Source organism: Canis aureus, chromosome 23 (assembly GCF_053574225.1).
Source record: "Canis aureus isolate CA01 chromosome 23, VMU_Caureus_v.1.0, whole genome shotgun sequence".
Lineage (NCBI taxonomy): Eukaryota > Metazoa > Chordata > Mammalia > Carnivora > Canidae > Canis > Canis aureus.
In genome coordinates this window covers 9,891,914-9,908,852 of record NC_135633.1, presented here as the reverse complement: position 1 = coordinate 9,908,852, position 16,939 = coordinate 9,891,914, and the positions used below count along the sequence as shown (strand labels likewise).

The 16,939-nt window shown below is 38.3% G+C and overlaps 1 protein-coding gene across 1 annotated transcript in view; it reads right to left on the bottom strand.

Annotated features, from left to right (window-relative positions):
* TSG101 (tumor susceptibility 101) overlaps window positions 1–16,939 on the bottom strand; it is a 42,241-nt gene that overhangs the window by 19,854 nt on the left and 5,448 nt on the right. The window contains exons 2-5 of the mRNA XM_077866262.1: window positions 16,736–16,820; window positions 13,827–13,892; window positions 11,144–11,307; window positions 3,115–3,241 (exon numbers count right to left, since the gene is read on the bottom strand). Of these exons, the coding sequence (XP_077722388.1) occupies window positions 3,115–3,241; window positions 11,144–11,307; window positions 13,827–13,892; window positions 16,736–16,820 (442 nt within the window). The remainder of the gene's footprint in view (window positions 1–3,114; window positions 3,242–11,143; window positions 11,308–13,826; window positions 13,893–16,735; window positions 16,821–16,939) is intronic.

Sequence of the window (16,939 nt, the reverse complement as noted above, 5' to 3'; positions counted from 1 at the left end):
TCAATGCATTAACTATGAGGCATTACAATACACATGACAATCCCAACAAGGAATAACCAGCCAACAGGTCAACCTGGTCAGCTCTTCGTATTCTCAGTCTGTAACCTGAGACAGCAGATGGTTCAACTGGAATTTGGAGGAAGGTAATTCTGCCCTCCTCTGGTCCAAGGTCAGCTTCCTAGAAAGTGCTCTCTTTATTGTATCTAAGAAATCTTTTGATATTTCTTGTAGGATCATGTTGACCAATTTGCACAGCTGGTTTTGTTGGCTTGAGAACTTTAAAAGACTTCAAATTACTATGAGAAGTCCTTTACAAAACATATATTCAGCCAGACTGGTTAAAAACAAAACAAAAAATTGGAAGTCCTGGGGAAAAAAAGGTTCAAATCTAGCAAGCTTAAAGAATGGTTTACTTTTTAGAACACTAAGGACCTAGAACTGGTCAGTGGTGCCAGGAGGCTAATCAATATAGGGGAAGAAAAAGAGAAGTTAATTTTGACTTTAATTGGAAATGATTTGTCTGAGAATCAGTTTCTCAGTGAAATTTTTCTCACTGAATACAATGATGAATTAGCTCTTAATCCACTCAATAAATATTCTAGTGCCTTCTATGTAACCAGCACCAGGAATCTGATAAAGAACTCTTGGCTTCAAGTTGCAGGAGATAAGGAATAATAATTTTTCAGAGTGATAATGTTATGACAGGAGAAGTCAGAGTTTTACACACACACACACACACACACACACACACACACACACCATACAGGAGGCAGCTAATCTAAACCTAGGAGGTGGGGGTAAATAAAAGTGAAATAGTAGAGGAATAGTATGTAAAGGCTTGGAGGCAAGAGAGGTGGAGGCTTCAAGAAACGAACTTTTAAAACGCAGAATGTAGTGGGTGGGAGACCTACACACTGGGCTCCAAGGGCCTCAGAAATCTTAACCAGAGTTGCTGAGCATACAGTCTCCAAGTATCAGTGTTCACAGTCTTCCTACTAGGATGAACTACAGATGTTATAAGTAAATTTTTTTCTTAAGTATAATGAAGCTAGGAAGATGGCCAATGCTATTTCAGAAAGGGAAAAAAAAACCTCCTGAAATGTCTCAATTGCTGGATTCCGTAAGGCATTTTTTCTTCCTGGGCAAAGTGCAATTGATCTTTAAGAATGTCAAAACACAAGGCTACTATTAAGTGTCAACAACATATATGGTCAATTACTACCCCCTCGTGCTAGTTTTAGTCTGTATACATAAGCCACCACCTCATGGTTCTTCGTAATCAGAAGCAATTTTCCTTTCCTAAGGTTCTGAAAAGGTACTAATTCCACTAAAGCCTTTAAATTTTGATTCTTAGAAACAACAAATGTTATTTGGATCCAAGACTGTCAAGGAAGAAGAAAATGAGGTAAAGTAATTTTAGAGCCAGAATAAAATGGGATACAAATACACATAACATACAGAGTTAATATAAGGATTAAATAAGAATGAATATGAAGTCCTTAGCTGTGTCTCAAAGTTACAACTCAATGTTGATTATGATTGTTAGTTGTCAAAAAATGAGGTTTGGCTATTACATCTTTTAATGTGACTCACTGCTAGCTCAAAGTCATCCTAAAGAGGAGATGAAAAAATGTTTGGAGTAATGGTAAAAATAGTAATATAAGTATATAATTTCTGAACTAGGAGGTAATATTTATCCAAATTTCCATTCATTGGTGTGTGTGTGTGTGTGTGTATGTGGGAATGGAATTTGGACTTTTATCTCTTTATAGTCACACCTACTACTAATAATTAATATTGTTTAAATGTATAAGAAGTATTAAAACTGGAATTAAAGGACAATAAATTGGTCTCTTGTAGTAATTTACTTAAATCAGCTATAGACTGTTTAATGTGATATACAGTGAGTGCAAAATTAACTGCAAAAATAATCTCTTTCCTGCGGTCTCTTTCTGGAATGCTGCACTTCCAATGTCAATATAAAACTGGAAGAAATTTAGGGAAAAAATGTTGCTTAGGAGACTGCCTAAAATTCTGAAAAGGTTATCTTCAGTGGTCTCTAGCTGTTACTGGAGAAAAATAAACACAAATAGCAAACTAGGAAATATTTTGGTATTTCAAACTTAAAAGAGCAAGGTGGTCTAATCTCAGGTACTAGAGTCAACAGAATTTATTAAGATGAAAACAAATTTCTGGTCCAAAAGAATTACTAAAACTTTTCATAAAAGAGCTACTAATTCCTAAAACCAAACTTATTCTGTGAAGGCAGGGAAGGAAAAGGAAACAGGTACAGAAAGTTCTTTCTGTTAGATTTCCATTCAGCTTGTGAGTCAAGATGTTCCTCAAGACAGAACAGATTAAAAAGAGAACTCTCAGTATGAGAAAAATGAAAGCTTACATAATCTAACAAGTTTTGCTTAATTATAATCTTCAACAAATTTGTTAAAAAAAATCACAGCTCAAAACACAATGAAATCAATACAGGTTTAGTAAAGTTAAAACAAGTAAGTACCACCAACTCTCAATTATCCAGGGTGATTTGAAAGTATTAATAAGAATTACTGAAAAAAAAAAAACCAATAGAGATAATGTATATCAACCAGGAGAGAGTACTGACACCCTCTCCACACCAGATAAAATCATGAATTGGCTGTACTAAAGAGAAGAAAGCTGAGAGCTAGATGTCCACTTGTGTAACAGCCAGAATAGCAGAATGTGAATGATTTAGTTGACTCTAATTGATTCTTATCTACAACACTGATTCTGCAGTTGCAAAGAAAAGCAGGCTACCTTTTGAGTTCTATGTTTCCAAACTGATCATAAAGGGCTATTCCATGGCATGTATGATAATGATAAAAAATAATTCTAGCTCTATTTCAGCTTTCTCTTCCACTTTTGAATCTAACACACTCATAGTTAGAATTCTACCCACAAATGAAAGCCCAAATGCCCGTCTTTGGTGGGAATCTGTACATGCAGATGTGTGGCCTCAGAATACCTCCAAAAATTCCACTAATTGGGTAAGCTAAAAAGTGAAGGCATGAAAAAAATTTTTTTACAAGGTTTTATGTTTTGTTTGTATGAGTTTAAAAATCAAAACTTAATTATACTTACTATTTGGTGGCCCTGTTGCCTGGTATGGTGGATAAGATGCTGAAATAGTGGGACGAGAGAAGACTGGGGGTTCATCTCCAAACACCACAATCATGACCTGAATAAGCCCCAACAAGTCTGACTGAGGCTAAAAACAGAATACAAATGAAGTCAGCTACAAATTTATTTTTTGGCAAAAAGGAAAAGTTCAGTCATTTCTTACTGGTTTTCAACTGAGCTTGATAACTTTTGTAGGATCCCAAACATGGGGGATCCCTGGGTGGCTCAGTGGTTTCGTGCCTGCCTTTGGCCCAGGGTGCGATCCTGGAGTCCCGGGATCGAGTCCCGCGTCGGGCTCCCAGCATGGAGCCTGCTTCTCCCTCTGCCTGTGTCTCTGCCTCTGTCTATCATAAATAAATAAAAATAAATCTTAAAAAAAAAATCCCAAACATGAAAATTCTATTTAATAATTTAATAAAGCCAGGTGATTTTCACTTATCATTTATATGTAGCAAATGTGTTGCTTCATATATATATAAATGACACCAGTGAAAGCAGTATAATGCAAAATTCAGATAATATTGTTTTTCATTTGACTCCATACAGCTAACTAAAACTTGTATTTCCTATGGACAAATGAAGTCTTCTGGTACAAATTCAGGGATGGATGTAAGCAGTAGTTACAAATATTATTTAAGGCCTTTAAAAGATAACAATGTTACCTTGCAACCATGTTCTGAGGCTCATTTTTTTTGTTTTGTTTTAAAGATTTATTTGGGGGGGCAGGGGGACAGAGAGAGAATCCTCAAGCAGATTCACCGCTGAGTGCTGGGCCTGAGTTGCGGCTTGATCCCAGCACCCGAGACCATGACCTGAGCCAAAACCAAGAGTCGGACACTCAACTGACTGAGCCACCCACATGCCCTTTGAGACTCTTTTTTATTAGATAGTATTATAAACTCTAAAATTATAGGTATACTCTTTGAGAGACAGCATGAGTGTGCACTTGAGTGGTGGGGTAGCAATATTAAGCAGCTCCACACCGAGTGTACAGCCTGCCTGACGTGGGGCTCACACTCTTATGCCCCTGAAGTCATGACCTGAGCTGAAGTCGAGAGTTGAAGGCTTAACGGACTAAACTACCTTGGCACCCCAGGTATACTCTATCTTAAAATCACTAGATGGTTGTACAAAAGACACATATCATTAAAGATTATTTCCTTCCAATACCAGTTACAAAGAGGGTGCTTGTTTTTCCAAAGGTTGCTAAGCTTCTCTCTCAAGTATCTATTGACCACTGACAGATGACAAACTATATTCTAGGCAAAGTTGTTCAAAGCAGCTTATTTGATGGTTCCATTTTTTACCGCTTAACCTATTCTCTGTGGATCTCATATACTTCATTCACTAGTTCATCAGGATTACAGTCATCTTGATCAGCTGATCATCTTCATAACATCTCTTCTCCTGATAGAAGTGTTCGCTATTTTAAACTTTCCCAAGGACCAAATTCATCTCCCGTGTTCAATTTTGCCCCAACTTTTGGACAATGACAAGGACTAACACCACAGAAAGCTTCCTGTGAAAACCTGCTAGCTCCCACTATCCCTATATATTTTGTTTGTGAATTTATTTTTAAGATTTTATTTACTTATTTGAGAGAGAGAGAGAGAGAGAGAGAGGACAAAGAGGCAGAGCAGCAGGCAGAGGGAGAAGCAGATTCCCCGCTGAGCAAGGAGCCCAATGTGGGGCTCGATCCTAGGATCATGACCAGAGCTGAAGGCAGAAGCTTCACCAACTGAGCCACCCAGGTGCCCGTTTGTGAATTTATAAACTGAGACTGGGGGCAAGCGCGTGCAGTACTTGTAGCACAAAGGAGCGCAGACTAGAGATTATACTGGTGTGGGGGGATGTAGTTATTGAAGACACAGTCTTTTATCTCCTGTTAATTATCTGATCCAACAAAACTCCCAAACTAAATCATAACCTCATACATTTAAAAAAATTGAGATTAATTCACATACCATAAAACTTACCTTCTAAAGTATACAGTTCGGTGGTTTTTTTCCATCACCACTATCTAATTTGAGAATATTTTCATCATCCCTAAAAGAAACCCACACCCACTAGTAGTCACTTCCCATTTCCTCCCTCCCCCAGCTCCTGGCAACCACTAATCTATCTTCTGCCAATAGATTTATCTATTCTGGACATTTCATATAAATGAAATCATGCAATACATGACCGTTTATATCTGGTGTCTTTCCCTTAATGTAATGTTTTCAAAGTTCATCCAGGTTGTAGTAGGAATCAGTTCATTCATGCATCTTCATGACCATAGTTTTGCCAGGACAAGTTTTAGTTTAATTCTTTGTCATACCATTACTTTCACACAAAATTCTTTGAAGGAAGAAAAATTAATCAAATCTTTAATATCTACTTCCTGGCATATTATAAAGCAATAGGTCATGAATTCAAACTAATTCAGAATGACAAATGACTAATTCAGAATGACAGAGGATATGAAAAACATAGGAAAACTGCAGCCTACAAATCAACTGAAACAGGTAATACCTTTATAAAACTGCTTTCCCACTGAAGACCTGCAAACCTCATGTAAAATTAATCTCTTCCTGAAACCCCCTCACTACTTGTTTCTCCAGCAATAAAAAGGGTCAGATTTTACATTCTTCTTTTTAAATTTATTTTTAATTTATTTTTTTAGATTTATTTATTTATTTATTTATTTATTTATTTATTTATTTATTTATTATAGTCACACACACAGAGAGAGAGGCAGAGACACAGGCAGAGGGAGAAGCAGGCTCCATGCACCAGGAGCCCGACGTGGGACTCGATCCTAGGTCTCCAGGATCGCGCCCTGGGCCAAAGGCAGGCGCCAAACCGCTGCGCCACCCAGGGATCCCCTACATTCTTAATAGTATAGGATACATGTTCAGGATTAGGATCAATAAGCGATCGCAATAGTTAGATCCAGCTAAATAGCAACAGCCCTACTTTATTTTCTGTCATGCTAGGTGACTGCAACGGCCACCTAAGCGGCTTCTGGTTTTACTTGCTTATGACTGAGAATTTTTTTTTTTAAAGATTGAGAGCATGCACAAGCAGAGGCAACCAGCAGAGGGAGAGGGAGCAGCAGACTCTCCGCTGAGCTGGAAACCCTGTGTAGACCTCAATCCTGGGACCCTGAGATCATGACCTGAGCCGAACGCAGATGCTTTAATGACTGAGCCAACCAGGCACCCCAAGACTGAGAGTTTTCTGTGAAAGTTCAAGCTCCCCCTTCTGTAACAGAGAGATGTTACTGAGAATCAGCTGTTCAGGCAGGGACTACATACTCCAGCCCTTCTTGCAACTATTACCAATGGGTCATAAGTAGAAGTGATTTAACTTCTAATGCAAGGTGGATAAGAAAGGGGGTACTCCTTTACCACTCTCCTGATGGTCATTCTTGACACAGAGGACTACACCGGCCTGGGAGACGGGGACGCCACAAACTGGGAAGAGCCTCAGTACCAAGCACCAAGTAGAGGAAAGCTGCTTGCCACGTGGACTATTATGTGGGCAAGAAACTTCTACAGTGTTAAGCCTCTTAGCATTTTGGGGTTTATGTTTTGAAGCAGCTAGTGATTATTAATCAGAGCTCATTAATATTTCACCTAGTACACTTCAGATATTATACCAAATAATCATTGCTTTTAATATCCTAATCTTGTTTAATAAAAGTCTAAAATGACTCCCAAGTGTCTACTTAAGGACAATCGGGATCCTTCAAGGTACAGCCTTGAATACCATATTAATTTAGCCACCGTTGTGTCTTTTCTATTAGATCTGTGAAATCTGTCATATATACAGAAATGATCTATGTAACTTTAAAGAGAAACAATAAAGAAAATACCTGGAAGTCATTGTCCAAGCTAAGAAAAAGATAAACAGTAACTCAGCTCAGACTGCATTCTATCTCCTTAAGAGATAAACCACTTCTCTGATTTAGTAGACAATTATTCTTTCGCTTTATTTTAAACATACTGCCTTATGAATGATTTCCTAAACTGTGCGTTTAATGTGGCCTGTTTTTGAACTTCATATGAATTTAATTGAACTGTATATTCTATTGAGATTTGTTGCTTTTGTTCAATGTTTGAAAGATGCATTACTGTTAAAGAGTACAGCTATACTTAACTCATTTTGATTGTTGTGTGGTGTTCCACCCAATAAATATACTACAATTTCTTTATTCATTTTCCTGTTTTTTTTTTTTTTTTTAAATTTATTTATGATAGGCACACAGTGAGAGAGAGAGAGGCAGAGACACAGGCAGAGGGAGAAGCAGGCTCCATGCACCGGGAGCCCGATGTGGGACTCGATCCCGGGTCTCCAGGATCCCGCCCTGGGCCAAAGGCAGGCGCCAAACCGCTGCGCCACCCAGGGATCCCTCATTTTCCTGTTGTTAATAGCTAGATTGTATCCAGGCTTCAGCAATGTATACTGTCATCCACATCCCTGCTGTATTTTCCAGTATGCATGTGCAAGGATTACTCTTTTGTAGGAGTTCTCAACTGGGGGTGATATATTTGTCCCCCAGGGCATATTCAGAAATGTCAAGAGACATTTTTGGTTGTCACAACTGGGTGTTATGCTATTGGCACCTTGTGGCTAAAGGCCAGAGATTCTACAGCCTAAAATGGACAGGACAGGCCTCCCACAATAAAGAATTACCTGAAAAAAAAAAAAAAAAAAAAAAAAGAATTACCTGACCTAAAATGTCAGTAGTGCTGAGCTATATACCTAGGGGCAAAACTGCTGGGTCACAGGGCGTGTGCTCACAACTTTACTAAGTAATGCAAACTGGTTTCCAAAATAGCTGTGTCAATTTTACTTCCATCAGTGGTGTCAGAGTTCTCTTTCTCCATTTCCTCACTAACCCTCAGCTTTGTCAATTTGTAGCACAGAATTGATGGGTATGTAGTGGTATATCACTGTGGTTTTTTTTTTTAATTAAAGATTTTTATTTAATTATTCATGAGAGACACACAGAGAGAGAGAGAAGCAGAGACATAGAGGGAGAAGCAGGCTTCATGCAGGGAGCCTGATGCGGGACTCGATCCTGCAACTACAGGATCACACCCTGGGCTGAAGGCAGCGCCAAACCGCTAAGCCACCCAGCTGCCCTATCACTGTGGTTTTAATTTACATTTCCCTCACTACTGGCAGGGTTAAACAAATTTTCATATGTTTACTGGTCACTAGGATTTCTAATTGTGAAGTACTTATTTGTTCAAGAGTTTATTTTTCTACTCAGTTTCTTTCTTTTATGATTCCCAAGTTATTTTTATATTCTGGATATATTTCTAAGGGTATTAAGTATTACAAATATATTCTTCCAGTTTGTGGTTAGTCTTTTCATACTTTTTACTGTCTTTAATGAATAGTTCTCAATTTGTACAAATACAAGATAAAATTTATTACTTTTCTAATAAATGCTTTGTCTTTTTAAAAATATTTTATTTATTTGATGGAGAGAGAGAAAACACAAGCAAAGGGAAGTGGCAGGCAGAGGGAGAGGAAGAAGCAGGCTCCCAATGTGGGGCTCAATCCCAGGACCTTGGGATCACTACCTGAGCCAAAGGCAGACACTTAACTGACTGATCCATCCAGGCACCTTCTCCTTTTTAAAAAAGATTTTATTTACTTATGTGAGAGAGAGAGAGTATGAATGGGGCGGGGGGGGGGGGGGGGGGGAGGGATTTCCCACTGAGCAGGGAGCCAGACGAGGAACTAGATCCCAAGACCCTGAGATCATGACCCAAGCTGAAGGCAGAAGCTTAATCACTGAGCCACCCAGGCACCCCAATATTACTGTCATATATCAAGTGTTTATAAATAGGGGATCTATTTGGTTTTTTTTTTAAGATTTTATCATTAAAAAAAGATTTTATTTATTTATATGAGAGAGAGTACTAGAGTGAGAATGAACAGGGGAAGGGAAGAGGGAAGCAGGCTCCCCACTGAGCATGAATCCTAAGATCAATACCTGAGCCAAAGTCAGACTCTTAACCGACTAAGCCACCCAGGCGTCCCTCTGGATTATTATGTTCCATCTATCTATTTGAATATATCCATTAAAATACTATAATTCTGTGCTATATTAGTTTTATAATACATTTTGACATGTGTAGGGCAAGTCCCTTCTAACTTATTCTTGGAGAGGGTCCTGGCTATGCTCAGTCTTTTGCATTTCAATATAAATTTAATTTTTTTTTTAAATTTTTTTTATTTATTTATGATAGTTACAGAGAGAGAGAGAGGCAGAGACACAGGCAGAGGGAGAAGCAGGCTCCATGCACCGGGAGCCCGATGTGGGACTCGATCCCGGGTCTCCAGGATCGCGCCCTGGGCCAAAGGCAGGCGCCAAACCGCTGTGCCACCCAGGGATCCCTCAATATAAATTTTAGATTCAGCTTTATCAAGTTCACAAAATTAATAAATATACAAAGAAACAAAAGCTGCTAGGACAAAGATCAATTTATAAAGAACTATGAATAATGTTCTAAGTCTTCTTCAATGTCTTTCAGTAAAATTTAGAATTTTTTCCATAATATACTCATAAGATTTATTCAGAAGTCATAGCACTGAAAAATATATTAATTTACCAGTTCACTAATTCTTTACTCTGCTGAGTCCAATCAGCTACTAACCCTGTCTATTGAGTTCTTAATTTCTATTATTCTATTTTCCAGTTCTAAGATTTCCACTTGGTTCCTTTTTAATAGGATTCTCCATCTTGAACATATTAATCACAGTCATTTTCCAGTCTGGCTCTGATAACTGGTTTACCTGGGGGTTGTGGTGTCCTGTTACTAGTGTCTTTTTCCCCTCCTTGTCCTTTTTCTTGATGTACTTGATGATTTTATTTATTTATTTATTTTTAAATTTTTATTTATTTATGATAGTCACACATAGAGAGAGAGAGAGGCAGAGACATAGGCAGAGGGAGAAGCAGGCTCCATGCACCAGGAGCCCGATGTGGGATTCGATCCCGGGTCTCCAGGATCGCGCCCTGGGTCAAAGGCAGGCGCTAAACCGCTGCGCCACCCAGGGATCCCGATGTACTTGATGATTTTAAACTGCATTCCAGATACTGGGAAAAATTACAGACACTCTATACACTATTCTGCCTCCAAGAAGGGCTCACCCTTCCCTATGGCAGGCAAATACCGTGAGAATCACCTTAATACAATCAGGACTGAGGGACGCCTGGGTGGCTTGGCAGCTGAGTGTCTGTCTGCCTTCGGCTCAGGGCGTGATCCCGGGGTTAGGGATCAAGTCCCACATCAGGCTCATTGCAGGAAGCCTGCTTCTCCCTCTGCCTGTGTCTCTGCCTCTCTGTGTATCTCTCATGAATAAATAAATAAAATATAAAAAAAAAAATACAATCAGGACTAAGCCGATTCAAGGGTCTTGGGTTGTGTTCCTCCAGTAGCATCATCTAAGAGCCTAGGATGTTTACTTATACCCCTCCCTCCTCCATGATAAGGTTCTAAGCTTGTACTGTCTCCTCAATCTGGGGCTGCAGAGAACTTAGTTGGGTTTTTCAGAGGTTTCTGTTTAGTTTTTTAACACTGTCTTTGAAGCCTGGAATTCAGAGCTTATCCCTTGAGGGGGAAACTCAGGTCATCTGGTTTGTACTTGGTAGGAATGGTGAATAATGAGATTTGAACACTTTCACAAGTATATGCTACCAGTACACTACTTTTTGAAATGCATTTCCCCTTATATGAATCCCATCTATTCTTAAAGGCTCAACTCAAGCAAATAAAATAGGAACTGTATATTCTGTAAAGTACCAAGCTCTATACAAATATACTTCTTTTGGAGAACCTTTTCCAATTATCCAGCTCAGTGATTAGGACCTTATGTGAACTTATCTATTCTCCTAGGAATCCTCTTTGAGTGTTAACAGAAAGTAGATGCCAAGGAGCAAAATACGTAAAATGCAACGAATTCACAGAACACAGTTAATACTTACATGTTTCCATTCATGTAGATAAGGAAGATATATCTTCCCATTTGCATCAACATGCTTTCCCGTTTTAATAGTCATTGAACTAGTAGGCTTAACGAAACAGATAGGGGGATTATATGGGTATGTGTCCAGCAGCCAGAGGCATATTGGAATATTATATATATTACCTAAGAGAGAAAGAGAAACTTCAGTTACTCTATTATTTTTAAATAATAGGGTTAGTAAGGCAAGCAAGAGAGCTACAACTAAGTAACACATAATAGAAAAATCACAAATATTTTATGTTTTAAAGTTCTGTTTACGATGTTTCTCAAATTTCTAGTCTGTAAAATTTTCAGCAGGATGAAGGAGCTAATTGATCACTACTCTGCCAGTGTCTGCTTGCTGCTCTAAAAACATTCCTTACAAGTTATCTTATGGCTCAATCCATTCTTTGCAATTTGACTCTTGTCATTTTAGTTCATAAGGTTCACTGGGAAAGGATATAAAAGGAAGACCACAGATTTTGGTGTCCTATCAGAAAGTGATAAGATAAACTACATTTGAAATTCCCTTGCCAAAAGCCAGACTATAAAACCTAATCCAACTGCCAAACAGATGTTGATTGTTGGCCACAGTGTGACTAATCCATATAGTATTTTCTGTGGTAGTTACTTAGAATCAAAGATGTTATTTCCTTTTGTTTGCATTAAGTAATAGAATCTTTCTCAGCTGAAGAATTTGACTAAATGTAGTCAAGTTGAACGGAGTTTCAAGGGATTCAATAGTTAACATGCTGACTATAACGATCTCCTTTTCTTACTAAGCTCAAAGCCCAAAGTCCCAAGTAATCATCTGAATGGCCTAATGTAATTCAGATACATTTGTTCCCCTTAGAAACAGTTTCAATTCATATAAGTATATACACATAAATTGCACTTAAATGAAATCAGTTGTAGGACTCTGGATTTATTTTTTACCCAAAATTTCATCTACAATGGGAAAAAATCCAACTCCAATAGAATATACCCTAACATAATACATTAGTGTATTTCCATCACCCAGAATTCTTTGTGAAAACAAAGAATTTAAAACAAAGAATTCTACAGAATTACTTAGGCTTAGGAACTATGCCATATAAACAATGGTGAGGGAAGAGAAAAGGTTTATTTAGGTATGTCTATCTATCATAAATGTCTAATTACGCCAGTTTCCTGCCTCCCTCTCCCCACCATATAACTATTCTCCTACCCAACTTATCTCCTGAGAGCAAAGGTGAAGTCAATAATCCTGAATTTTACTCAGTCCACCCAAAATTCATCATAGCTACTTTATACAATGCTGATGCTCAAGCGTTTTCTCCCTCTGCCTGGAATGTCCATTCTGATAATAAATGGCTGACTCAGCCTTTAATAGTAAATTCAAATGTCGTTTCCTCCATGACCTTCCCACATGGACTTATTCTCCTCTGTAATCTCACAGCACCTTTACATTTTATCATTCTACAGCAGTTACAGAATACATTTAATAACTATTTACTTCCTCTGTTTTTCCTATTTGTGTAAGTTCTTCCATAGAAGGTACATCCTTTATGTATGCCCAGCCCCATTCCCTATGCCTCATGCACAGCAAATACTATATAAAATCAATGGGTGTTAGAGAGACACAGATCTTAAGTACTCCTGAGGAATAAGCAAGAAAAAGAGCTGCCCAAAAAGAGAACAGTTGTTCATGAAGCTAAAGCTCCCTTATCACTGTAAGTATTCCAGCAGAGGCTGGCTGACTGGCTAAGAAAAGACATAATTATCCATCATTAGTGTTAACACAGACTTTACAACTATAAATAATAGCTATTTTTTGATATCTGTTTATTACATGCCAGGCTCTGTGCTAAGTCCTTACATGATCACAATGAATACTTTTTGTAGTTAGTTCTATCATCCAATTGTTCACTGTCACCAAAATGACAGATTACAGAGAACTGAAACCTTACTCCATCCTGACTTTGAAGCCCCTATCTTAGCCATTAGATTACACAGCTTCCCACCGTTGGAAAAGTCTGGATGCGATGGGAGACTAAACTACAAGGCATCGAAAATCTCTAGGTGTGCCTGGCTGGCTCAGCTGGTACAGCACATAACTCTTACTCTCAGGGTTGTAAGTTCAAGCCCCATGTTGGCTGTAGAAATTACTTAAAAATAAAATCTTTATTAAAAAAAAAAATCCCAGGATGCCGGGGTGGCTCAGCGGTTTGGCACCTGCCTTCGGCCCAGGGCCTGATTTTGGAGACCCAGTTGATTTTGGAGACCCAGTATTGACTCTGTCGGGCTCCCTGCATGGAGCCTGTTTCTCTCTCTCTGCCTGGGCCTCTCTCTCTCTATCTCTCATGCATAAATAAATAAAATCTTAAAAAAAAAATCTCTTTCTAGTTCTAAGATTCCCTGCTTCTATGAAACATCAAACTCTTCTAAAACACTGAGCACTTATTTGTTGATAGGTTTTAGTAAAGAAGGGGAAAAAAAGCTGAAAATATTAGGTGCTGCTGCCAAATGCAGTTCAATTAGAATAAAAGTTAAAATCTCTATATTATCATTAAAGTCAGGAGAAAGTAGGTTTAATTTACTTATTTACTTGTAAGTCTTTGGCAACCTACTAGGTGAATCACAATGCATCTATACTGGAAACATAAATTACATAAAATCTTTACCTTTATAAGGCACAGGAATTGTTCCAGTGAGGTTCATGAGTTCCCTGGAACTGCCATCATTAAAAACTGAAAGGAAAGAATAATGATTCAATCATGAGCATTTTCACAGATACTCCCATATAAATTATTCTTTCAGAAACACTGGCTAAAACTCATTACCCTTGAAAGGAGCTAACTTGTTAATGTCCCATCTATTTTGTCCAATAACAAAATATCCTTTGTTGATTCACTCGTGGGATAAGCTTTTAAATGAGTTAAGAAAAGATGCTTTGAATTACTTGGAAAAATGAATGTGCTAGAGTCCCAGCAAATATAAACTCTCGGTCCCCAACTAATATGATTATAAAGTTACTTACAAACCACCATCAACTAATATCATACTAAATATTAACCTAGGATCACTAAATTTTAGATTGCCCAGATGTTTATCCCTACACAAAGTCATTCTCAATCCCAATGTAGTACCAAACCACAGTATTAAAAAGAAAATGTTTTCAGTCAAATAGACATCTTTCAATACAAGTATTTCTCATATCATGTAGGTTTCTCTGCCTGTAACTGATTATAACTAGGGTACATTATATTATATGGACTGCTATTATTTGTAATAATGATTTAGATAACACTATCGCTTAAGGAAAAAGCTGTAATGTGCAGTACAAGAACACAGGACTGTACTGTTGATCTGTTTATACTTAGTACTGACAATTATAATCTGTGCTATAATTTATTCTGATTATGTACTTTCTTAAAAAAATCACCTTATTTAAATTTAAGGTTTTAATTACTGTAAAAACATGGTGATAGCAATGGTTTAGACTTGGTCTAGCCATATAAAGCTATGTAAAATGTATTCAGTAATGCTGGAGTCACTGTCAGTTTAATGATTTTATTTATTTACTTACTTTGAGAGAGAGAAAGGAGGTGTGCAAGTGAGCAGGGGTAGGAGTGGAGGGAGAGGGAGAGAAACTTAAGCAGACTCTGTGCTGAGCAAGGAGCCTAACATAGTGCTAGATCCCACAGTCCATGAGATCATGACCTGGGCCAAAATTAAGAGTCTGATGCTTAGCTGACTGAGCCCCCCCGGCGCCCCTCCTTGTCAGTTTATTTTTTTTTATTTTTTATTTTTTTAAAAATTTTTATTTATTTATGAGTCACAGAGAGAGAGAGAGAGAGGCAGAGACATAGGCAGAGGGAGAAGCAGGCTCCATGCACCGGGAGCCTGACGTGGGATTCGATCCCGGGTCTCCAGGATCACACCCTGGGCCAAAGGCAGGCGCTAAACCGCTGCGCCACCCAGGGATCCCTCCTTGTCAGTTTAGACAAACATATTTATTCTTTTAGCACGCAGTAAAAACCATACACTTACTGTAAAGTTCTAGCCCAGGTCACTTTTTTCCCCTTCATTGGGGCCATTTTTAAATTAACTCTAATTCTAGTAATAAGAGGTTTTCCCAGATCTAAATACCACACTACAGTGGGTGGACAGGAAGGAGTTATCGTGCCCTATGTTTGGGAGAGAAATTCCGGTTCATGTCTTTGCTATTCAGAAAATTCAGGACTGCTTGTCCCTCTGTTCGATCTTACCTCTCATCATCAGGCTCCTAATGTTTCCAGAGCCCTAGCCGCGAGTAGAATTTACACTGAGGACTGCACCTACAAAATCCAGCCCTTTGCCCTCAGTGCCGAGAGCCTCCTAATGGACAGGAGGTGGCAGGGGTTCTCTCTGGGCCTTGGCACATGGGGGGTTCACAAGGACATGGGGTTGGGAAGATGACATTAGGATTGGTGGGGACAAAAAGATTTTTATTTATTTATCCACTTTGAGGGAAAGAGACAGAGATACTGACAGATAGTGAGAGAGAGCACAAGGGGGGAGGAGAGGGAGAAGCAGGCTCCCTGCTGAGCAGGGACCCAGACTGGGGGGGAGGGGGGCTCCATCCCAGGACCCCAGGATCGCGACCCAAGCAGAAGGCAGATGCTCAACCAACTGAGCCACCCAGGCACCCTATTTATTTTCTGAAAGAACTCTAGGGGCGCCTAGGTGGCACAGTTGGTTGTCTGACTCTTAGCTTCAGCTCACGTCATGATCTCAGGAGAGTGAGATCGAGCCCCATGCAGGGCTCTAGCATGGAGTCTGCTTGAGTTTCTCTCTCCATCTCCCTCTGCCCACCTCCACCCCTGCCCCACGCTCACTCTCTCTTGCTAAAATAAATCAATAAATCTTAATAAAAATAAAAACAAAGAACAAATCTATGTATTGTCATTTCTTACTTAACTCTCAATTTTTTTCACCTCAACAGAAAGTAGATACACAGTCCCCTATCTACTCTATAGAATTAAGGACCACGTTAAAAAAATGTTTTCCTCATCTATAAAATGAAAGAGATATTCCAGAATGTTATTTTGCAAAATGGGTTCCTAAGAATATAAAGAAATGCTCTGGGGAGAAAAAAAAAATTCAGTACTTAATTAATTTTAGGATATACTGTATAATAGATTCTCTTCCCTCCCCTCTTGGTGAGGCAGAAACTACTAGCATATTAAAGGCTCTGAGAAATCTTGCTGCAAAGAAATCCATTTAATCTTGTTTAATTCATAATTGCTCAAACTTGTCCCTTCATCCTAAGGAACATTCTTCATAACTATGGATAAAATTTGGGGAAATGATAAACTATTTTTAAGATCTTCTCTAGGTCTAAATTTGCATAGTTCTGCTATTTTTTTTTAAACTTAAAATAACTAAACAAATATGTTACTAAATTGTGTCATTTCCTATCTCCCCAACACTTTTGGAGGTTCAGTCCTATAAAGGAAAAATGAACAAACATAAAAGAAAATGGGAAACCTACAATTATTAACAAAAAGAGTAAACTCAAAGTACAGTAATTTTTATTATATAAACTCACCATATGAATCCAATACAGGTTTGAGATCTTTGTATAAAGTAATAACATTGACAGTTTCACGTACAGTTAGGTCTCTGTATTTGTACTGAAAAGCAAAATCACACAGGAATTTAGTTTAAAACCAATGCACATATTTTACTGTGAGGCTAATTTTCTTACAATCTTATTTTCTTAATAGCATTCTTCTTAAAAAGTATAATAGTT